This window comes from Clytia hemisphaerica, unplaced genomic scaffold (assembly GCF_902728285.1).
Source record: "Clytia hemisphaerica strain Z4C2 unplaced genomic scaffold, Clytia hemisphaerica genome assembly, whole genome shotgun sequence".
NCBI classification, from domain to species: domain Eukaryota; kingdom Metazoa; phylum Cnidaria; class Hydrozoa; order Leptothecata; family Clytiidae; genus Clytia; species Clytia hemisphaerica.
In genome coordinates, this window is record NW_027104356.1 from 1,482,512 (window position 1) to 1,508,232 (window position 25,721).

At 31.3% G+C, this 25,721-nt stretch overlaps 1 protein-coding gene across 2 annotated transcripts in view; it reads left to right on the forward strand.

Moving 5' to 3' along the window:
- The window catches only part of LOC136818254 (uncharacterized), a 43,497-nt gene that overhangs the window by 7,226 nt on the left and 10,550 nt on the right, over positions 1-25,721 (forward strand). The window contains exons 2-3 of one of the 2 annotated variants that reach the window (XM_067074628.1): positions 5,906-6,082; positions 23,908-24,099. In XM_067074628.1, coding sequence (XP_066930729.1) covers positions 5,906-6,082; positions 23,908-24,099 — 369 coding nt within the window. Of the gene's footprint in view, positions 1-5,905; positions 6,083-22,250; positions 22,353-23,907; positions 24,100-25,721 lie in introns of those variants that run through there. The other variant, XM_067074629.1, reaches the window with a different exon arrangement.

The following is a 25,721-nucleotide window of genomic DNA, read 5'->3' on the forward strand; positions in this document are numbered from 1 at the left end:
AAACTCCGTGTTTAAAAGCCATAGTACTGCTCTCAATATCTCTCAATTTCTCTACAATGTTGACGTGTTTTTAAATCCTTAACAATTAGGCTATCAGTGATAACACGTCATTTAAAAGGTGAAATTTATCATCCAGTCATTTTAAGTACAATATTGTTTTCCTGGCCATTTTACTTTTTGATACTTTAAAACGTTTTTGGACAAACTCTAAATATACAGTACTGTTTCCACTGACACGTTTGTTGTTTGTTTATTTTTATCACGTGATCTAAAATGGCCGCTTAATTTGACTGCGTCTGTGATACGTGTCTGTGTTTGCTAGACCGGATTAGGTAGGTTATGTAATTTTGAGGCTATTTCTTTGACCAACCAACAACAAAGATAAAAATAAAATTAATTAATTAAAAGGGGGAGTTAAGTGATTTTTTAGGGAAAGTGTTTTTGCCTTGAAATAAAGTCTTAATATCATAACATTCATGAAGCCCTATACATTAATGTCTCATCAACGTGTCATTATCTTTGAGTTTTCAAAATTTAAATATTTTCCAGAACTTTAGATGTATAACGACCTGGGAACCAAATAAGAATATTATACAAAAATATGTGAAAGATTATTATTAAAACTTTCCAGCTAAAGTTAGCGTTTCTGTCAATAAACTTTGAATAATATGTTTGATGATATTTGTGTATTTTGATTGACTTCTTCCCATTTTTTGTCATGCAAGCTTGTTGTATATTTGTTTCAATTTCATCGTGATATAAATTCATTTTATCAATGTACATCCCTTCAATGTAGAAATAATAAAAAAATATTCATTTTATTGATGATATTATTAGAACAAGACGATTTAAGAACTTCACATTTTAAAGGAATCGAAATGTTTGGTCCAAACTTTGACGAACAGAGAATGTTAATAAAGAAAATATAAAGAAAATGCATGCATCACACCCAAGCCAAATTATTTGTTATTTGAGTTGATTTAAAAATGTTTTTCAATTGCAAATTTCAAAATTGTAAAATGCAAAAACCATGTAAATGCTTTTAAACTGAGATAAAAGTACAACTTAAAAATCTATTGAAATATTTTTTTCATTGACTTTGAAATTATTTTAATTCAGTAATAATTTCTTTCTCCGTTTACGTCTCATCGGAAAATTGAAAATGAAAAATTACGAAAAGAAACCTAATTGTCACCTTTATAAATTATATTTTTTATGTTCCCATTTTTCTGTATACACTGTATTTCTTCACGATACTTTCAACATGATATTTTATTTGTTTAGAACCAGTTTATAATGTTTGACAGACCATGTGCATTTATTCTGTTGTACTTTCTAAGGAAAATCACCTAAACAATTTTCTTATACCCCTAAGTCATGGGAAATAAATATCTTTATCTTTATATATATAGTATATAAAATAACTGGCATCTCATTTCTCCAAAGGAATTAGTCAGCAGTCTTTTTAAAGAATAGTTTTATGGGAATTTTTTTTTACTGACTTTGAGAACAATCAACTGCAGAAATTCTTATAAAATCTGGCGTGAGGAAATAAAGGCCAATTGATAAAATTCATCACTATAAGAAATTATGTAAATACAAAATTTTGATTAGCCATGTAAATTTATTCGTTGCAGGTAGAAATACACAGTTGAAAGTTTTTGAGGATTTGATGCACTTGATTTTAAACAATTGCCCTTTATTGTTATTTTTGACAACCAAAATTATAGAAAGCATTTTACGAGGTAGATAATATTTTACGAGGGTTTCCAGTTGATAAGTTCAAATTACAGAAAGATTAGAATAATGGAAGTTTGGATAGCCTGCATCTCTTCATCATCATCTTCACTATGCATCTTTGAAAAGTTTACTTCTAGTAAAGATTCAGGACTTTGGACTATAATATTGAAAATAGGGAGGTGGTCCAGAAAATAACCAACATGTCGAAATTTCGAACCTAAATATCTGACTCGAAATTTTTATAAACCTGGCGAATAAAAACACAATTACAAAGAATGTAAAAAGTCGTATAAGATGATCATAATACTCAATGATAATCAAATTACACATCTTCTAGGATGAAGAGTACGGTGAAATTTCAAAGAGATGCACAAAAAATCATCAACAATAAACAGAATTTCACAAGGCTAAATCTTTCAAGATTCGGAACTAAATGGTAATTTTAGAACAAATAAAGATTATGTAGACTTCCAAGTCTTGTCTTCTATTGGAATTTGGAGAATTTAAATAACAAAAAGCTTAGACTTCCATAACAAAGAGTGTACTGTTTTTCTTCAAGAACAGCCTACCGGGAATCATCTCTATGGATTATGCTCAAAGGGTTCGAAAGCATAATAACACAGAAATATTAGCATACCAAGTCTACTGAGATAGACTACTTTATGTTTATTTTCATCAACCAGTTTTCCTGATATTTAGTTGAACACCAAACCCGACCGACACCAGTCCCCCGGTCAGATTAGTTTGGATGAAAACAAAAATGATCATCAAAGGCGGGTGAACAGTCGTCTCCAAGAATAATAGGAAAATTGGTAAATCCAAAGTTAGTCAAATCTTTACAAAAGTTACTGTATAAGCCCGGTCAAAATTCTTTCTGTGTAGGTTACAAGCTAACAAAAATCAAACTTTGCTAAAACTCCTTTCAAAATACCTTAGATCTCATATAACAATTATCCTTGTGAAATTGCATTTATTTTAGATTTACCCTATTTAGTTTTCAAACTCCACGAGGGTATTGCAATTTGGGACACATTAGTTAAACACTGACCCGCTATTTGCTGGAAAATTTAGACTTTATCAAATTTCCAGTTAGTAGCTGTCCATCTGTATCAAATTAATATTACATCTGAAGATTTACTATGATATGTTTATATGACTGCTTGGTGCTTGGAGAAGGTGTACCAGTAAGCAATAAAAGCTAAAAACGATGGTAATACGAATTACTTCAAAGAATTGTCATGAATTTACCCAGCCTCGATCCTAGAGCAAACATCATGGTCGTTCACAGTTCGAAGTTATTTATTTCCTTGGTGCTCACTGGCATAGGTCATCTGGAAATGCTAATGGCATGTTTCTTATGATTGCATAAAACTTTACAAACGCGCTTTTTCTTGAAGTTGACAGTGGATTGTATATAGTAGCAGCAGTAACCCCGAGAGTGCTGGTTTGCAAAGTCTTGGGGTCTCATATTGTAATCAATTTGTTTAGAAAATCTTGTATAGAGGAAATTTTTATTCAGCCTGCGCAAGATAAATCAAAAAAGACCATGGCGTTCTAAATTTAGAACGCCATAAAAAAGACCGAAGAAGACTGTGGGAACGTGGTAGAAGTCTACCAAACTGGCGTTCTAAATTTAGAACGCCATAAAAAAGACCAAAGAAGACTGTGGGAACGTGGTAGAAGTCTACCAAACTATTTAAGAAATTTAATTTACATTTAATTTATTTTCAAACATTTTGAAGCCAATTTAGATAGGTTTTGGTGTTCTTTCTTGGTGAGCGCATGCTCAAAATTAAGTAGTGGTGGTGGATGAAGAGACGGTTTTAAAGGAGCCGGCTCAAAAAGGGAAAATATGGTAATAACAAAGCTTCCGGTTATTTATATCAGTAATACGACCTCTGAGATTAGAATTTAAGATTCCCCTTCCTCAAATATGCGAAAGATGATGCTAAATCAAACAGATTTTATTTCCGTCAAAACTCTTCGTTCAGACTCAAATGACCTATTTTATACTTGTTCTGAAAAACTTACCTCGTGACCTACAACAAAAAGTTATGCAATTCTTTTGCACTCTCCTCTGATTCCATAGTTGATGATCCATTGCCCAGAATTCTAAGCAGAAAGTTTGGGTTTTGAAAGAAAAGTTGCAATCTTTCAACTTTTTGAAAAAAATTGTACGCTGGAAAAGTAGAGAACGATAAAATGTGATTGGAATTTAATATTTTGCCCGCGTAATTCAAAAGAAACTGATTCATCGTCATTTTGAATTTTGAAGAAGAAATTTAAGAAACAGAAAAATATCTATCTCTCAAACTAATATCAAGTCTTGAATCCTGCAATGTTGTCCAGGCTTTGTTCTAAAGCTCATCGCAAACTAAAGATTGGCAACGTAGATAGCTGTAAATCCCAAAAGGCTTAATGTCCGGAAAACCGATTCAATTGAGAAACTAAATTTGAAAAAAACGATCCAATCCAACGCTCTGAGAAGAAGTTTTTACGCCAAAACCACAACAACACGAAAAATACTGTAACTTTACTCTGAAAAACTTAATACCTTTTATCTAGCCTTCGGACTGAACGTTATTGGTTGACGAATGTCATAATTTGAACTGTAATATGTACGTATTTTTTGTGTCAGTAAATATTTTAAATTACAATATTTTGAAAAACATTTCCCATTTAAACGTCTTGCGAATCTTCTTTCAAGCTTTCCATGCCTTTAGTTAACCCTATTAGCCCCCGGGGGGGGGGGGTAGAATCTACCACACTGGTGTACTTTAGTGTATAGCTCAGAGAAAATTTTTTTAACGACTTGAAACTTTCTGCCTTTTAATAAAATCTTATTAAGAGTACTTGTGCAAATTGTTAGGATCATTGGTCCTCTAGGTCAGGTTTATGACTTTATTGTGAAATAAATAATTTTGAATATGCAATAACTTCTGAAGTATTAATCCAATCATATTCAAATTTGGATAGGTGATAGGTGTTAACAATGTGATTTCAAATATATACAAAAAAAAATTAAAAATGATGATGTCATCATTTATGACGTAATCAAATTTTGAAAAGTTTACTCATTTTCAGCATAGATTTTAACAATAAATCTTAATGGGAAATACAAAACCGGAAATTATGTTAAAGAAGAACCTTTTATCTTTCAGAATCTTTAAACAGAATCTCATTATCTTTATTGGTTCGACTGTGAGAGACATTTTTGTAAACCATACATTTTTGCTTTTTTCTGACAGGTGGAAATTTTGTGATGATGTCATCGCTTTTTGGATGACGTCATCAATTTTTCTTTTATTCCTGGAAGTTTATATCATGATGGAGAACATCTGTACCAATTTTCATGCCCATAGCACTTCTAGATAAAAAATAATCGAGGGTGGTAGATTCTACCCCCCCCCCCTGGGGCTACAAAAATCAAAAAAGGTTGGGGTTAATAGGGTTAAGGGGATATTGTTGAACAATTCATCAAGTTAACCTAAATTTCTTCCCATTATGGGAAAATCATGAGGGCTTAAAATCTCAAGGGCTTAAGAAAAGAATCCAATGGCTCGCCTAAGTTCAAACTAGAATAATACGAACTAGGTTTTCCGACCTGATTAGCTTGTATTCCCTTGGAATTGGTTCATGCAGGACAACAAGGGCAAAGTAATCACTGAGCTTTAATTGTGACTGTGCTAAGCGAGCTGCCGATAGCTTCATGGCATGCAATCGAACGACACTGGGAAGCCGTTTTAGTATCGAGGCCAACATCTAGTGAATGTCACGGCACTTTACAATGCTGGGAGTATCTACCCACGCTCTTATTTTAGAAAAGTATATTCCAGCACCTTGGTAAGAGTCGAGCTTGGGCTTCCTAGATGGGGGTCATGTTAATGTTAGTTTGAATCACAGATCCCTACAACACCGCATGATTATGGCGACTCGAAAAAATGAAACTTTGAGAGTAATGAAAACTAACCTAGATTGAAACGAAGATGCGGCGGTTGAGTAAATAAAGAGTCATAGGTGATCGAAAAGGTCTAAAATGTGTGTATCGGCAAAGTAGCAAAAAAAAACCACTTAACTAATCTAGAAAATAAAATAAAATAGAGATAAATTGAGACAAATCACCGGTACTTACCAGTAACAAGAACTGATTCTATTCTTACCATAGAGTCCGACCCCACCACCAGAGGAGGAACCACCAGTGGTGCACATCCTCAACTCCCATTCGTTGATCGACGAGCTACGCGAACAAACAGATACCACTGATCTCACCGTCTCCGAACATCTGAGAGATAGTTACGGAACAGGGACTATCACTGTCTCCGAATATTTGGCTAATAACTACGTAAGTCTATCTAGTTCTTTCTTTCATTTATTGATTTTAGTTTGTTTAATCGTTCCTTCGTTTGTTCTTTGTTAGGTAGTTAACCGGTGCTAAAGTCTGGCGTAAAATTGTCAAGTTTTAAAGCGATTTTCTCACCTTTCATCTATGCAAAATATAAAAAATTATACACCGTCAAAAAGATATCTTGGCGTTTTTAGAAAAATCGTAGCCACAAATTTTAGAGACAGACTTTAGTTAACAATTCGTTTTTCAATATCTTTGGTTATTTCGTTTAATCATTCAGTTGCGTTCGTTTTTAAATCTTAATTATCAGTTCAGGAAATAGCATATAGAATCGCAGCGAAATGCAATATTCCGCAATTTCACCCTAGCATTTAAATTTCCTACCTAGCGATTTTTGACAATGATGCTTGGAAATAAGGAGGGATTTTGCCCGATTTTGCTTTTTTTTTCGAATTGAATTGATCAACTTTCATAATTTTAAATCACAAGCTTCAATTGAAAGTGTGTTGGGAAAAACCGCATGTTGTGAAATATTGCAGCGGAACTGTGCAGTTTTGTCAGTTTCTTCGTTTTTAAATACCACAATTGATTCTTTCGTTTGATAACGATTCGTTTGTTTTAGTCACGAATTTGTTTATTCGTTATTTAGTTCATTTCTTAGTTTGTTAATTCGTTTATTCGTTCGTTTTCAAATCATTCTTTCCTTTAGTTACGAATTCATTTCTCCGTTTTTGAGTTCATTTGTTCGTTCGTTATTTCGTTAAACCGTTCGTGTTTTTATTCCTCTATTTGATGGCAATTTGCTTTTTCATTATTTAGCTCATTAATTAATTTGTTATTTTGGTAATTCGTTAATATGTTCGTTTTCAAATCTTTCTTTCCTTTAGTTACAAATTTGTTCATTCGTTATTTAGTTTATTTGTTAGTTCATTAATTCGTTAATATGTTCGTTTTCAAATCATTCTTTTCTTTAGTCACGAATTTGTTCATTCGTTATTTAGTTCATTTGTTAGTTCGTTAATTCGTTAATATGTTCGTTTTCAAATCATTCTTTTCTTTAGTCACGAATTTGTTCATTCGTTATTTATTTCATTGGTTAGTTCGTTAATTCGTTAATATGTTCGTTTTTAAATCTCTCTTTCCTTTAGTTACGAATCTGTTTCTTCGTTATTTAGTTCATTGGTTAGTTCGTTAATTCGTTGATATGTTCGTTTTTAAATCTCTCTTTCCTTTAGTTACGAATTTGTTTCTTCGTTATTTAGTTCATTGGTTAGTTCGTTAATTCGTTGATATGTTCGTTTTTAAATCTCTCTTTCCTTTAGTTACGAATTTGTTTCTTCGTTATTTAGTTCATTTTTAAGCTCGTTAATTCGTTAATATGTTCGTTTTCAATTCTTTCTTACCTTTAGTTACGAATTTGTTTCTCCGTTATTTAGTTCATTTGTTAGTTCGTTAATTCGTTAATATGTTCGTTTTCGTCAAATCATTCTTTTCTTTAGTCACGAATTTGTTCATTCGTTATTTATTTCATTGGTTAGTTCGTTAATTCTTTAATAATTATGTTCGTTTTTAAATCTCTCTTTCCTTTAGTTACGAATTTGTTTCTTCGTTATTTAGTTCATTTGTTAGTTCATTAATTCGTTAATATGTTCGTTTTCAAATCATTCTTTTCTTTAGTCACGAATTTTTTCATTCGTTATTTAGTTCATTTGTTAGTTCGTTAATTCGTTAATATGTTCGTTTTCAAATCATTCTTTTCTTTAGTCACGAATTTGTTCATTCGTTATTTATTTCATTGGTTAGTTCGTTAATTCGTTAATATGTTCGTTTTTAAATCTCTCTTTCCTTTAGTTACGAATTTGTTTCTTCGTTATTTAGTTCATTGGTTAGTTTGTTAATATGTTCGTTTTCAAATCATTCTTTTCTTTAGTCACGAATTTGTTTCTTCGTTATTTAGTTAATTTTTTAGTTCGTTAATATGTTCGTTTTCAATTCTTTCTTACCTTTAGTTACGAATTTGTTTCTTCGTTATTTATTTCATTGGTTAGTTCGTTAATTCGTTAATATGTTCGTTTTTAAATCTCTCTTTCCTTTAGTTACGAATTTGTTTCTTCGTTATTTAGTTCATTGGTTAGTTCGTTAATTCGTTGATATGTTCGTTTTTAAATCTCTCTTTCCTTTAGTTACGAATTTGTTTCTTCGTTATTTAGTTCATTTGTAAGTTCGTTAATTCGTTAATATGTTCGTTTTCAAATCTTTCTTTCTCTTTAGTTACGAATTTGTTTCTTCGTTATTTAGTTCATTTTTAAGCTCGTTAATTCGTTAATATGTTCGTTTTCAATTCTTTCTTACCTTTAGTTACGAATTTGTTTCTCCGTTATTTAGTTCATTTGTTAGTTCGTTAATTCGTTAATATGTTCGTTTTCGTCAAATCATTCTTTTCTTTAGTCACGAATTTGTTCATTCGTTATTTAGTTCATTGGTTAGTTCGTTAATTCTTTAATAATTATGTTCGTTTTTAAATCTCTCTTTCCTTTAGTTACGAATTTGTTTCTTCGTTATTTAGTTCATTTTTAAGCTCGTTAATTCGTTAATATGTTCGTTTTCAATTCTTTCTTACCTTTAGTTACGAATTTGTTTTGAATTGAATCATAGGAATCTTTTGATTTTTGGTACAATGGTGCAAAATGGTGATGGCCAAAATGTGACGGAGCCCGATTTTCGAAAAAAAACTTTTTTGGGCAAATTTGGGCCAAAAAACGGCTAAAAAACGGGTTTTTTGGACTTATCTGGAATTATTTCTGATTTTTTGCATGAAAGTAGGGTACCATCATAGGTAAAAGATGACTCAAACAGATTTTTGCAAAAAAATTTTGTGGGCGCAAAAAACGCACGTTTATCTATAAGAATCACTATTAATAAGCATACATCAATGTTCTTAGTCAAATTACTCAATTTTGTTATGAGATAGATGTTTTTTTGCTCATGAGGGCTTACTTTTGAAGAATATGTCTGTTTAGACATGAAATTTTAGTTGCTGGGCGTGTTTTTATAGAACAACTGGCCAAGTTCGATATTTTTTTATAAGCACATCAATTACTTAGGTATTAACTTTTATCGAGATTGGCTCTTTCATTCTTTGTGATTTTTCGCACAAAGATGAATAACTATAAACCCTCGAATGTAACGTAGCCCGATCTTCAAAAGAAAATGCAAAAAATCATAAAGAATGAAAGAGCCAATCTTGAGAAAAGCTAATACCTAAGTAATTGATAATGTGCTTATAAAGAAAATATTGAATTTGGCCAGTTTTTCTATAAAAACACGCCAAGTAAACAAAAGTTCATGTCTAAACACACAGATTCTTTAAAAGTAAGCCCTCGTGAGCAGTGATTCTTATAGATAAACATGCGTTTTTTGAGCCAACAAAATCTTTTTGCAAAAATCTGCTTCAGCCATCTTTTACCATGATGGGGTTACTTTCAAGCAAAAAAAAACGTTTTTTAGACGTTTTTTGGCCCAAATTTTCCCAAAAAACTAAAGATGCATAACTATAAACCCTCGAATGTGACGGAGCTCGTTTTTTGAAAAAAAAATTTGAGGTGAATTTCAGCTAAACTTTTTTTTCTGACTTTTTGCATGAAAGTAGGTAAAAGATGGCTCAAGCAGATTTTTGTAAAAAAAGAATTTTTCAGCTCAAAAAACGCTTGTTATCTATAAGAATCACTATTAATAAGCATACATAAATGTTCTTAAAATTACTCAATTTTTTGATGAGATATGTTTTTTTGCTCACGAAGTCTTGAATATGAAAGAATATTTCAAGAGCATGAAATTTTGGTTCCTAAACGTTTATTTTATAAGAAACAAACGACTAATTTTAATAGATCGTCACTATTTGTGTTCTGAATGATTGTTTAATGGTCACACTCACGTAGATATCAATTATATATGTGTTAAATTCATAACCAGGTAGGTCCATAAAAGTATCACTTGTTTAGTTCATTAATTTTTAGTTCGTTAAAATGTTAATTTTCAAATCTTTCTTTCCTTTAGTTACGAATTTGTTTTTTAGAAATTTTCTTTATTAGTTATTCTGCTCGTTCATTCGTTCGTTCAGCTACTGATTTGTCAATATTTTCGTTCTTTCTTTGACAATATCAAACCAATTGCAAATGCCTTATGTAATGTCAGGTTGAATTACACTGTATCGATGCCTGTTGAATTTCAACATAACTATAATCTAATTCGTTCTTTTAGATACATTTCGATTTAGGTTGCTGAAATCTTCCAACAATTCCATGTTTCCTTGTTTTCGTTATTTCTTACACGAGGCTATTAATTTCAAATCAAGCTCTTAACCATGGCTATTACCATTACTAAATAAACTGTATTTTACGGGGAAGCATCTTGCTCTCAATGAAATTTTTATGGATAATTGGAGATGATTTGCGAAATTTTGCTTCGGCCCGCTGCCTGATTAGTATTTTACAGACCAGAATGCAAACTTGGCTAAAATTTTATTTTGACCGAGTAGCTCTTTTGATTTGAATGGAATTTGTTTCTGAAGGCTATTTTGCCAAGTAAAAGGGACACGTAATAGAAAAAAATTTACCCCGTCGGTATTTAGTACTTAGACCGGTCTGTAAAATACACATCAGCCCCCCTACCGGAACTCAGGAACTACTGGAGCTTGCAGCTTGAAATTTTCACCAGAACAGTATGCAAAATATCAGTTTCTCCGTTTTTTACCTAAAATGATTACTTTTAGCATAACATAATTTGCTGTAAGCTTGTATTATTTCAAGTCACTTGCATTTTCCAATCCCTAGATACAGAAACCTTTGACGTCATCAATGATGCCGAAATTTTCACCAAAGATGCCAATTCATATTTGGTACACACTTGCAAAACTTCAAGTCAATTTAGTAACTATTTCTCGACGAGTATTTCTAACGACGAATCATGGTAGTCGACAAATTTTTTGCCGATGATTTTTCTTAATTACGATTAATTTTTGCCGAAGATTATTTTAGTTCGGCTTAATGTACTATTTACAACAAAGATTCCGACAGGAGGTAAAGGAAATACAATGATTGCTCAGTTTATTGGTGTTTTGTAGCCTTCAGGGATTTCATTCTTTTTTCCTTTTCACTAAAACGTTATTACTGTACGAAATTCGCTGGCAAAATTTATTCGTCTGGAGTGATGTATTTATTGCCGCTGAATTTTACGTAAAATACAAGACTGCGTCCATTTTTAATGAGGGCTCCGTCATCATACTGCACACAAGTTGGTCGTATTTACATCAATTTCAAAGAATCATTCAAGAAGGCGCATGTGTCAATTTTCCGTGGATTAATTAGATACTTCCAGCAGCTTAAGAGAGTTGAAGAATCTTTTTAATTGTCAACTATTATCAAAATCTGTTATTGTTTTTTTTCGAAAATTCTTGCTGGGTCATATAGTATTTTTATCTAGTTAATTGTTCAGTCTTTCCTATTATTTGTCCTTGCGTAATTTGAAAGGGAACAATTTCTTGATCTGAAAATTTATCTTTTTGTTGTGAGTATAAATATCACTTTTTACATTAACCGGTAGAAAGATCGTCGGTGAAAAAAATCACCGGCAAAAATATTAGTTGACATAAATTTCGTCACTTGCCAAAATATTCCATGAAATTGTTTATTACGAAGTTTTTATAGCCGATGTATGTTTTTTGCCAACAAATTCTTTTTGCCGGTGAACTATTTACCAGATTAATGACGACTTCTTTCAGGAATTAACGCGTGAAAACACCAAAAAGCTGAACAATTATTCAACTTCCTATCTGCCCATGTGGCAATCTAAGCACAATAAACCCAAAGTTTATTCAATTTCAAATGGAAAGAAGTTCAAAATAATCAAGAAATCATTTGGTAAAAATATTCATCGGAAAACATCAATGGTCGGTCGAAAACACAAAAGTCGGCCATGAAAGATTCGTCGGCAAAAAAATTGATTTTTTCATCTTGCAATCTTGCTCCGTCTAAAAAATATTCAAACGATGTTTGGTGTTGGTCAATTAACTTCTAATTTTGCCACAATTAAAATATTCAAAAAACCTAATTATTGAGATTTGAGTGCATTTTCCGTTCAGAAAATTAATTTGACCTGTATACAATATAATTGTTCAAGTATTTTTTCTAGTTTTAACTATATAATACTTAATGTGAAAGCAAATCCTGGTTCTTTCTCTGAGAACATGAGTATCCATGGCAACTGACACACGATCATGTATCAGAAGTTGGGAGTAGTCAAATGAAATTGTTGCATCACAATTAATATCAGGTCGCATGAGATTTGAGAATAAGACATCTTCTTAAGTGGATATAGCTTTTAGCTCCCCGAAAAAGAGTCGGGTAAAGGTTATTTTGTATAATTTGAAATGATCAGCTTAGAAAGTGGCCGACCTCTAACGGCTTCCCAATGAAATTGTTTTTGACAACTTCTGATACTGTAATTTAGCAAAATATAACTTGAGATCAGATCGTGAAAAACAAACGATCTGACGAATATCTCGAATTTGTAAGGACCGCGCCCGTAGGACTGGGAATGACAATAAAGCTGCGTGATTATGTTTAAAAATAGGGCGCCGTATCAGACAAAAGATAAATTTTTGACATCACGGCACGTAACGGTATTCTTGTAATGTATTGACTATTTTGCTCAGATAGTTAATTTTCAAGCGCCTACAGAGGTTTTACCCTGCGCCAATAATGCCAATCTGTTATCAAGTTAGCAAAAGAAAGCTCAAAATGTCACTAAATGGAAAATAATCTTTAAATGTCTTTAACAGTTATTTTTAAGGCCATAATTATATTAGTGATTCATCAAGATAATGAAAACCTCTCTGAGATGTTTCCTAACTGTGTAAAATCACGATTATTTTACTTTCGGTGTTTCGGTGGTCATTAGTGAACGGAAATCATTTCATTGTAAATGGAATATTTTGTGCGTTACTTCATCAATTTGAAACGGCCTTGAAAACGGGATTACTGAAATAATTATTACATTCTGAAAACAATAGATGAGAGGACGCCGCCACCTCACGAACGATCGGAAAGTGAAGATCTCTGTTACCAACAACTGACTTTCTAAAGAGGAGTTATTTTCTGAATGCTAATTTCCTTTGCACGAATGTTTAACCATCACATTGTATCGCCAAGTTGATGCATATGTATTTTGTGCTAGTTTTATACTTTATCAAATTTCGTTATTGGTATACTTTTTATGGTGATTTGTTTAAATGCAAGATGGCGGACAACAGTGGCAAAGATGTTAGTTGGTATGCTTTTATGTTGCGTTGATGCCAAATATATATTTTCCAATTTATCTGACCTTTTGACTTCTGTAGCCATCGAAAGGGCAACCCTAAGGGCCATTTTCCCATCAGTTTCACCTATTTTCCTGTGCAATTATCTTCACAATTTATGTAGTTTCTGTATCTATCCGTAGACATGTGTTTCGTCCTTCCCAGGACTCTTCAATGCGGCTTCAATGCGAGACTGTAGTTTATGTATACAACTCTTAGCCTAACTATAAGATCAGTCTATTTATGTTTTACTCAGTTCACCTGTCCTGGTATAGTTAAGAAAAAAGGGATGAAACAGTTAAGTTAGCATAAGTTTTGTATTTGCTGGTAGCTAAAAGTATGTTTTTTTTAGGAGGGTCCTCAAAAAATATGACACTTTCAGCCACAAGATTTTAAACTTAAATCATTGATTACTGCAATTATCTACAGGCTGAACTGGGAAAGAACATTGAGTTTAAAGCTTAGAGTAGAATCTTTAACCTTTCCCAGGCAAGAAAAAATCAAAAACCATTAATTTCCCATCCAGAACGCGTCTAGAACGCGCCACAATCATGACGACGAATTGTATCTAGCGGTTCCTTTGTTTTTGAGGAATACATTATTTGAAATTTAGCGATAGATTTTACTTTCAATCTCGCGTTTGTGTAAAACCCACGCGAAACGTTCTGGATGGGAAATTAAGTAGTTCATTTCCCATCCAAAAGTTTCTACTCTAGCCCCTTCTGGGCTTTAAACTCAATGGGAAAGAATAGACTTAGGCTAGGGGGTTGTCGGAGAAAGACAATTTTACCATATTTTAAGTGTGGTATTTTAGATTATTATCCCTGGAAATATCTCTCCAAGGATTTATAATTTTCAGCATAAATGATATAGCTTATAAAATATTTTAAGAGAGCAGATGACCCCATGGATAGAAATACTTTAATTTTTGGATACTTTAAAGTTCCAGGGTTTTTCTCGAATTATTTTGGTGACATTAGAATAATTGAACAAGGAAAAAATATTGTAGATAGTCGGTCGTTATGTGCTAAGTAGATACTTTCGGCTTTTCTTTAAGGTCTTGTATATCACGAATTTAAACTCGGATCAAAGATGTAAAAGTCGGTTCCTTCTTCAGTAAGGTATCACAAAAATTGACACATTTCCAAAACAAATTTATTTTTTATGTCAAATATATCGTTTAAACCGTAATTTATTGAATATTTGAGATAAAAAAAGCATTTTAGACTCAAGGAACTTTTTTCTAAAGCCTTTATCAGAATACAATAGCTGTTTACAAGAACAAAGGACATTTTCAGTTTTTGCTCACTTTGGGCATGATGAGTGACGTCATCAAAAAAAGTTTAAGGCAAAAGTTACCTTATAGGACAATGATCTTGTGTGTCAAATTTCATTCAAAAAGACCCACTAGATCAAAAGTTAAGGGGTGGTACAGGAACAGCCCCCCCTAGTTTTGAATCGCCCCTAAAAGCCTAGTATGAATAGGGTTAAACCTGATTGAATTTCTCAAACAATTTGATAGCCATGATGAATATTATGAATTTTTTTGTAAGTTGCCAAACAAACAATGACCCTTTGTTGCATTTTTGTATATTTTTGTGAACGCCAATATTTGACATAATGTAATTACATTCTGGTCTGTAAAATAATCAATCTTCGTCATAAATTGTTATGACCTAATTGCATTTTTTTTCTTAAATACTGGATTGCTTTGTCATCGCTTTTAATGAGGTATGCTTTTAGTTCTTCCGCTTACAGTAAGGGTAATTATGAATGTTAAGTACACTCTATTATTTTATCAAGTATTTTTTCCCCTCAAGGCTAAGCAGTTTTTGCAACACAGTATGCATTATGAACGATCTGTTAGGTTATACAAGTTGATATCGAAACTTAAAATTTCAATATATAATACTTTGGTTCAGTTTCCAAAGGGTTTATTTTTTCATTCTCTTAACCTTTTAACCTCGTGAACATACGAGGAAAAATATTTTTATTTCGTACAAGGAAAAATTTGACTCTATGATTGTGGTGAGTCGATAATTGGCTTTTAATAAGACCCTACTTGAACACGGAACTTAGATGACATGGTTTATTGTTCTTTTAAATTCATAAATATCTGCCAATAATCTTGTTTAGTCAAGTACTTTTATTTGAAAAAAATTATATGATGACCTCAGCGTTAGTTTTAATATCGTACCATGTTTAAACCACATCTTGTCAATAAAATACTGCACATTCCATAGTAATGACCTAAAATAAACCAATAACCCACAAACTGCAAGGGATGACCCAAACCATTCACTCCATTACACATTTTCACAAAGCGTCTACAAATCAATTTGAAAGTTTCAGATGACTATAAATATGGAATAAGTTTTGCCCATTATTTGCAAGCTACATTAAATAATTTGCATCCCTTCATCATTTTAATGCCAATGTACATGGCAGAAATACACGAAAGACAAAGGAAAGATAATTTAGAGCTTAGAATAAATGAAGAACAGTCTCGTTCTTAAATTACAGGAATTTCTAAGAACTCACTCATCATTAAGCCTCTTCTTCCAAGCCCTTCAAATTATAATTAGCCTTCGGGTGCTCGTAACATGGCGTATTAACGCTAAAAGTGTTCTTAAAATGTTCTTGATTTAACTACTTCGTAAGTATTTTTGTGCAATTTCCTAATTTGGTGTTTTAGAGCCCTTAAAGCCTTAAAATGTTCCTAACTTGTTCTTAATATTTTGGTCATGGAGGCTATTTGAGGACAGTTAAGATTTATAAATTTTGAAAATTTTTCTTGGATTTGAACCTAAAATCTTTTAGAAAAATGAAAATTTGAGTCATCTCATAGAATGCCCCCTGAGCTTAGAGGGGGGGTTAAGGGTAAAAAATTGGGCCACCTCAAAGGGGGCTATGTTTTGAGTAATCGAACTTGGGGCTATGCTGATAATTCAAATTATTTTCAATTTTCAAAAATTTGAGAAATCAATTTCATCAATTTTCTACTTTAAATACGCCCATAACAGTTTGCATATTTCATCTTTATTTGTCTTTATCCCTTGCCTTAAGATTGTGAATGAATTCGGTATTTGCAACTTAGAAGCACAATATTTTTTTGATTTTCAGTTTAGCTTAATTTAATTTTTGGGGGCTGGCGCATTCTATGGTTCTTTAAAAAATTGTGCTAAGTCATTCGTAAAATCTCCCATAAAAATTTAAAAATTCTGGTATTATCCCTAAAAACTAAAAACATTACTAATTTCAATTTAATCAGATTTAATATCTCAAATTGCCGCTATATTGTTATTATCACTATCGTCACTGTTAGGTTGTTTTGCACCTTTTTGCGAAGGATATTTTTTAGTCCAATTTTATTAATTTATGTTGCTTTGATAACAATGTCTTTGTACATTCAAAATTTGTTGATTTTTTTATTGGTAATGAAAATTTGGAGAAAAGAAAATGTTACGATTTAATTTTAAGTTGAAACACCCATATATATACAACACATTTTGCAGTTTGAAACTGGTGAAACATATAGAGTCATTGAGGATTTTTATTCAATCGATTGTAACATTTTATTGTAAGCACAAAGAAATGCGTTTACAACAAAGGATTTTTTTGAAAGCTAAAAACATCAGTGTAATTGAATTCAACTTTCTCAACTTAGAAGTATTAAAAATATTACAACTTACGAGGCTTACCCATCGGTTTTTATATTGCAACTTTTAAATAATACCACTTTGAAATCGCCATATTTATTCATACACGCTTTTTTTTTTATAAGAATGGTGTAAATCTATTTCATCACGGATATTCTTAGCTTTTTTGGGAAAATCATCCCAAAATATTCTTACTGCTTTTTCTTAGGTTAGGGTCCTAATTCAGACTAGATTTAACATTTAGTACATACGTCTCAAACATGATGGCATTTTTGTGAAAGGAGTGAGCCTAACTTGGGGGTAATTGACAATTTATAATTGAAAATGCTCTAAAAATGGCATTCTTAGCTTGAGTTGCAAAATTCTATGATGGTGATATTCTTAACATATTCTTAATTTTTTGGCCATTTTCATCATGGACATTCTTATAAAGTGTATTCTTATAAAAAAAAAAGCGTGTATTTTAAGGATTTAACCAGATTTCGAGACTTGGTGTATGCTTCGAATTCGACGAATTCTTCAGTAAGGAAGGGTTTATTTTAGTCTTCTGAAAAATGAACCAATTTCTTCATATTTTCGTATTATATTCTGGAACAAAAATTATTTCGAAACTATTTTGAAATGTAAGACAGAAATGAACAAAAAACTGATACAAGCAATATCAGAAAAGGCTGATGACCTTGGTAACCGTAAGGTTGTCCTTCGGGAAGACATAAAAATTGCTTCAATGTGCCTCCAATGTGACATAACCTACATCTCCATTTTGTGACAATATTACACTCACCTGCTAAAAATAACCTGAACTTTCATTGGAAAATTGTTCTTTGACGTAGATTGACATCACTGTTTTTGTTCAGATTTGCTCTATATAGTAATACCATTCATATTTATAAACATTGATAATTACTCTTGATATAAAAAACATATTACACTTACAATGCTTCAATAATTATGTATTAATATAAATGCATAACTTTATAATGAAGATTTTCTACTCTACAAGCAAATTGCTCGGGTCATGCATTACATCATTTTATTTTGAAAAGTAGAGACGTTTTCGCTTTTGGTTGAAAGGTAAGAAAAGTTTGGAATTTTTTTAGTAGAATTCAGTGCATCAGTGAATCAGTGAATCAGTGAATTTGGCTTCAAGTCTACCAATAACTTAATAACTATTGTCATTGTCCATTTAGTCCTATTTAGGAATTACAGCATTCATTTTTGATTAACTTATAATTACTAACCATTGCAATTGGAACAGTTTTTTTTACATTTCTTTTATTGATCTATCCGGCAGTTAGATTGCTTGGAAAAAAATTTGTTCACTTAAAAAAGGAAATGAAAAAATTCAAAAAAGAATCAAAAGTCAGCACATTGTTTGCGAGAATTAAAAATCTAAAAAGAAATTAAGATTTAAAAAGTCATGTAAAAAGATAAAAAATACCAATTCGTCAAAAATAGAAGATTTTGTACATGCTTCAGCATATATGTACTGGTTATTTGATTGAATCTATTTGGCATCAATACACTACCATCACCAGCACCATTTCAGATAGGGATAACAAAACAGCTACCTGTTTCAGTAACCCGAAGAAAGGTTACAGCCAGTGAAGATTAAGTGCAGATTTTTCAAAATAGAAATTTATAAAAGCAAAATGACAAAATAAAATGGCTTGATATTAACAATATTTCCTTTCGTTTTAGAGAATGATTCTTAACAAGTCTTTGTAGTTTAGCTATTTTAAATTGCTGAAGTAAAATCACGTAAATCACAAAATATTAACTTAACTTGGAACAATAATCGATTCATAATATTTTAATTTCAAAATTTAAGTTCGTTTTGTAATGCTTCATCAATATTACCTGGTTTTCTGGACATTTTCATTTGCTTAGCAGTACCAATTCCTTTTTCCTGCGCTTAAATTTATATTTCGATTTATAAGAAAAAGTTGATTCATGCTCAAATGAAGGTGAATAGTTATTCAATATTTTCAACAAGCAAACGCCATAATGAACAATTTAATTCTTTAATAAAAAATTCAGTTTTTTTTAGGATTGTTTTCTTTAAAATTACGAAAAAAAAATTAAAATTAAGCATTAAATCTTAACATTGATGATTTCAACTGCAATTGCAATGTCCAATTTACCAATTGCTAAATGAGTCGTCAATTGCAATTTTTTTCCCTGAAAATTAAAAACAGTTTGTTTTTCTGACTGCAATGATCTAACGTTGATTATAATATACTAGCCTTCGAAATTGATTCCCAGAATATTTCAAGGATATTTTTAGTCTAGAAAGCTAGACGACTAATTTTATATACATAATAGAAATAAAGCAAAAAGTAATGAATGGAACAATTTTAGTCGTCTAGAAACCTTTGTGCACTAACTCCAAACCAAAGAAAAGTGTCAATATTGCAATTATAATTTTTTCCTGCTCAAAATAATTCTTGAGAAAAAAATATGTGTGGATTTGTGTATTGAAAGTTTTTGAGTTGATTTCGTTTTGAGAGTTTGCTGTTGCTTGATAAATTGTTTTCTCGCTACGCAAGTTTCTGCGTAGCTAGCCCCTGTATCTATAAGGCTGGAACACCGGATTCTTCCAGTCGTTTATACAAACTAAATCCCCTATTATTATTATTAGTATTGGTATTATTAGTATTACACGCATTATAAACGACTCCAGTCTAGGATATTTTAGAAGAAATTATTAAAAAAATATTATTAAAAAAAATTCGGAATTTTTGACAAAAAATCGAATAAAATTGAAAGAAATCGTATACTTTTGAAAGGATATTCCGATATTTCAAATGAAAAGAATCGACTTCTTGTCAGTTAGAAATTGTACTGGACAAAAATAATTAAAAACTTATTTATAAATTAACAAAAATTAAAATTACTTTCATGTAAATTTAAAAATTTTTGGAATTCGTTAGTTTCGAACTTAGCTTCTTTGTAAAAACTTTTGATGTTCTTAACTTACTTTTTTTCAGCTTTTTCGTAGTATTTTGGTCTAATTTACTCATAAGTTGCATGTTTTCAAGTCTGAAAAAGCCTTAAAATGTTATTAGAATGTTCTTAAGTTTTTGGGCATCGAAGCCTTCTTATAGACTTTTTTCTTATATACAAAAATGTGTAGAACAATAGAAAATATATTAATAAATTTAAATTAACATATCAATATAAAATTACTAGCCGGTACCCGGCGTCGCACGCCGGTTAAGCTGTAGCTGAACGCACTAAAAGTCCTTTGGATGTTGAAAAAACGATCAAATGAATAAAAAGATATATTCAAAGTTTGACTCTAACCCTCCCCCGGAGATCTTTTTCTCGCTTCGCTCGCATTAAATACGCCGTCCAGTTTTCGACAATTTGCGAAAATGTCATGGTAAAGAGGAGTGAAATGTAGAAATTACAATTCTTTAGGAAAAAGCGGGAAAGCCACAAAGAATATTGCAACTTTGTTTTTATCAGATTTAAAAAGATAAATAAGTCAATTCTAAATTGCTCTTTTTAAACCCTTGTCATAACTTCTCGAATTTGAACATGTAAAATGACGTACATAGTTTTTAACAGTATCAACCACTTGAATGTTTTTATATGAACGGTATGAAGAAAGAGATGGACTAATTTCTTCTCTTGCTTTTTATTGCCCTTTCAATGCTGTTATTGTTCGACAGACTTTTTAAATTTATGTTTTGATTTACATTCGAAATGTTCTTTTCTATAAAATAAACTTGTTTTGTTTTGAAAAGAATTCAAATGTCATTAATAAATACGATATACGATCGTTAAATACATTCGAAAACATTTCAAACAAAAGAAAAGAGAAAAACAGGATCTGACAAAGGTGGGCAGAAATTAAAATTACTAAATGTATATGGGCCTTAAATTTCAAAACAAAGGCTAAATAAAGTCTAAACCAGGCTTTTGCAAATGGCGCGAATCCGATAGAACAAATTTGTGGAGCAAGAGACTAAAAGTTATAATTCTAAAACACAAACAAAGCGAAAACGAAAGTGGTGACACACAGACACACAAAGCACCACTATTAATATATAGATGAAATAATTTTTCAAAAATTATCTTTTTGGTATTCTATACCCGATTCTATATTACTTTTTCACTTCATTTGATATCCATAATACTCACTGTATTTTTGTAACTGTCTTCATCGATGCACAAAGTAAAATTTAGAAGTTGTTTCTATCTTTATATTCCATTACTGGCTACCATCAATTTTATCGTAGTATGAAAGTTTCAGCGTATCAAAATAGGGCTTTGTTAATTTTTTTTATCCGCCATTTTTGACTTCTTTTGGCGCCTACCATAGATATTTCTAACGTCATCGCTACCATTATGGATAACGCCTTGTTTGTCCTGGTTTCTATTACCTGTTGGAAAGTGTTGTGGAAACCAGGTGTTGTTTTTCAACGTGTCCTTGTATTAAGTGTCATTCCAAATGCAGCCCCAGTCAATCAGGTACAACAAACAAAAATTGCCGCAGAAAAGCTTCCTAGATGACATCACCATTTACTTTGCACAACGAAATAAAAACAGTTTATAAATTAAGATAACAAAGAGACATGGTATGATAATGTGTGATTTAAAACAGCATGGTTGAGACTTAAGTAAGTTTATGTCCCGCCGACCCATATCAGGAAAGGTTCTATATTGGATAGCATTTGCTCCCGATAAATGGGCAAGATTATTGTATGCAGGTCACTCAATAAAACGTTAATTTTTATGTATTATTAATAAGGAGAAAACAAAGTAGACTATTGATAAATTATTATCAATTAAGTACTAAACAATAGTGAAAGAATGGTATTGGTTGTTCAAGTTATTGATTTTACATAATCGAGAAAAAAAATTAGAAAAGAGAAAATTGCCTTTGTTAATCAGTCAAAGCCATTATTTCTCGTACGGTGGATAATTCGTGTAGTCATCGAGTCAAGATGGGAATGAATATATCGTGCGTTGAACATCATAGTTAATTTTGTGCGAAAACACGTCACTCTGTACGTCTTAGAGTAATCGCTTGCTCATTTAATTTTGTAAAGCAGAGTTAGACATTCTTTCTTTTGTGAGTGTGTACGGAGCAACGCTTAAAGGCTAGCTGGATATCAGTAGTGCGAAACAATAAGTGGAAAACAATAATTATTTGCTTGGAAATAAATGGTAACAGATTTTGCGGTTTAAACTGGACGCGTATTCGAGAAGTCGATTTTTCAAAATGACGGTCATGGATAGATCTGTAAGCCCATTTTTTAATTATCTCTTTTTTTTAAATGACCTCCTTCAAACACAATCTGGATCTTTCTATTTTGTTCTTTCTCTTATTTATCATAATAATATCTTCTCAAGTGTCTACTGAACTCCTTAAAATCATGCCAAATTGTTAATACTTAATACCTGACCTAGTTAGATGATAAACTACGATATACTACCACGCTCTTCAAAAGTTTTATCGTGTACCACTCTTTCTTTCTTATGCAACTTGAATACCTTCGACGAGTTGACTTCTATAACTTGCCAGCATCTCGTTTGCAACCGATTGACTATGTTCTTATTCAGATGGGTTTTATTTATTTTCCTACATTATTTTTATTTTTCATTTACCAATTTCATCCTAAAATGTCCAATAATAAGAACAGACTAATAAAAAGTCATTTATCAAATGAAAATCGAAACCTAGCAATGACTATTAGCTAATAGTCATTGCTAGGTTTCGATTTTCATTTGATACATCAATCATGTCCCACGCATTCTCTCTTGTTGTTTTAAATATTTCTAAGACCCTCTGTCGCTTAGAACCTTTCCCAAACTTAAGCAATTACACATATATAATGCTCTTTGAAAACTTCATTAGGGGGGCTCATTAGAGTGTTGACGTATGACAGGGTAGGGTGTTCCCTAAAACCAAAATGGCTAATTTTCGGGAGAAACTAAATGCGTGGGACATGATTGATGTTTGAAACGAAAAGCGAAACTTATCGATAATCGTTTCAAATCTCCGTTATTTTCGGAAAGATACTTCGCAATAATGATACCGTGAATCATTTGTTGAATAATGGTCCAATATATATCCATACCATGTAAATGAATATTTTAAAAACGTGTTAAATTATACAATAGCGAAAATGAAAAAAAAAAACTTTTATAATTTACAAAAAAAATTCGCTCCCTTTATCTTCGCCAGGTTTATTTCGTCATTTCCAATGTTTACTATCACAAACTCTCTATTCAATCATATTTCGAGTAATATCTTCATTGTCTCAAATTATCATCTCAGGCAAAGATTGAGGACTCTACATTATTAAAACACTAAACGTTTAAATGTCTTCTGGCAATAACAAGGAATATAACAATTTAATTCATTCAGAGTTCTATCCTCAAATTGCATGTTCTATTGAGTCCTTGATCAAATGTATTTTTTAATGTAAAAGTTTTAGATTCAATCTATATTTAACGCATTGAAATCTTCTATCGATGGTAACCAACTCTAATCTTTTAAAAAGATTTCCACTTTTTAAAATATAACTTTTTAATTGAATAAGATTAGATCTGATTCAAGCTTAGATACCTAAAAAGTGTAAAACGTCTTCAGACTTCTTCCCATGTAGTAAATTGTTATTTTGTCCCACGAGGTTCCAAATAAAATGAAGATACTCTGATTTTCTATAGTGGAGAGAAAAGTCTTGCAGTGATACTTTGGTTCATCCCAAGTTATCCAACAAATTATAAAAAAATGAAGTTAAAGCATGCTAGAAGAGTTAAACTCGTTGAACTTTTCGTTTGTTCCATTCCAGCCACCGCGGGTACCGATCCATTCTTCATCGACGTCGTCATTACCAGAACTCGAAGCGTACAGATTTGGTGGTCCTATCAGTATGGTTTCCAGAAGAAGTTCTTCAACCACATCCAGTGAAAACATGATGATTGGCAACAACTCGAACAATAATACTCAAACCTCAATGGAAGACGATAAGAAGTTCCAAATGGTATTTCTTTCCTTTTGAAATGCTTTTTATTCCTCTGAAAGTTATTTGGAAATCAATGAACCTTTTTCAAAGGATTCGTTTGAATTTAATGGGTTTTCAAGGATTTTAAGTATATAGAAGTCTGAACAATTTATTACACCCTATTAATAGAAGTTTAAGTCCTAACATAATGGTTGCTCTCACAATATTTCTCAGTTGATGAAGATGTTTTTGGAAAATAAGTAACTTCGTAATTAAATTATTTTCAAGAATTAATTTGGATTTTAAATATTTTGAAGACTTTATTGGGATTTGAAGTATTTTCAAAAATTCATTGGGATTTGAAGTATCTTCGAGACTTCATTGGGATTCGAAGTATTTCAAGAATCCGTTGGGATTTGAAGTATTTTCAAGAATTCATTGGGATTTTAAGTAATTTCAACAATTCATTAGGATTTGAATTATTTTCAAGAATTCATTGGGATTTTAAGTATTTTCAAGAATTCATTGGGATTTAAAGTATTTTCAAGGATTCATTGGGATTCGAATTTTTTTCAAGACTTCATTGGATTTTAAGTATTTTTTCGTATCTTCATTTCATTGGGATTTTAAGTATTTTAAGAATTCATTGGGATTTTAAGTATTTTCAAGAATTCATTGGGATTTAAGTATTTTCAAGAAATTTTTTCATTTAAGAATTCATTTTTGAAGATTTCAAGAATTCATTGGGATTTTAGATTTTCAGATTCATTATTTTCGAGATTTGAAGTATTTTCAATCCGTTGGGATTTGATTCATGGATTTTAGTATTTCAATAATTCATTGGGATTTTAAGTATTTTTAAGAATTCATTGGGATTTTAAGGATTTTCAAGAATTCATTGGGATTTTAAGGATTTTCAAGAATTCATTAGGATTTTAAGTATTTTCAAGAATTCATTGGGATTTTAAGTATTTTCAAGAATTCATTGGGATTTGAAGGATTTTCAAGAATTCATTGGGATTTTAAGTATTTTCAAGAATTCATTGGGATTTTAAGGATTTTCGAAGTATTTTCAAGAATCCGTTGGGATTTGAAGTATTTTCAAGAATCCGTTGGGATTTGAAGTAATTTCAAGAATTCATTGGGATTTGAAGTATTTTTAAGAATTCATTGGGATTTTAAGGATTTTCAAGAATTCATTGGGATTTTAAGGATTTTCAAGAATTCATTAGGATTTTAAGGATTTTCAAGAGTTCATTTAGATTTGAAGTATTCTCAATAATTCCTTGGGATTTGAAGTATTTTCAAGAATCCATTTTGGATTTGAAGTATTTTAAGAGTTAATTTCATTCGAAGTTCAAGAATTCATTGGGATTTTAAGTATTTTCAAGAATTCATTGGGATTTAAAGTATTTTCAAGGATTCATTGGGATTCGAAGTGTTTTCAAGACTTCATTGGGATTTTAAGTATTTTCAAGACTTCAATTGGATTTGAAGTATCTTCAAGACTTCATTTGGATTTTAAGTATTTTCAAGAATTCATTGGGATTTAAAGTATTTTCAAGGATTCATTGGGATTCGATGTGTTTTCAAGACTTCATTGGGATTTTAAGTATTTTCAAGACTTCATTGGGATTCGAAGTATTTTCAAAATTCATTGA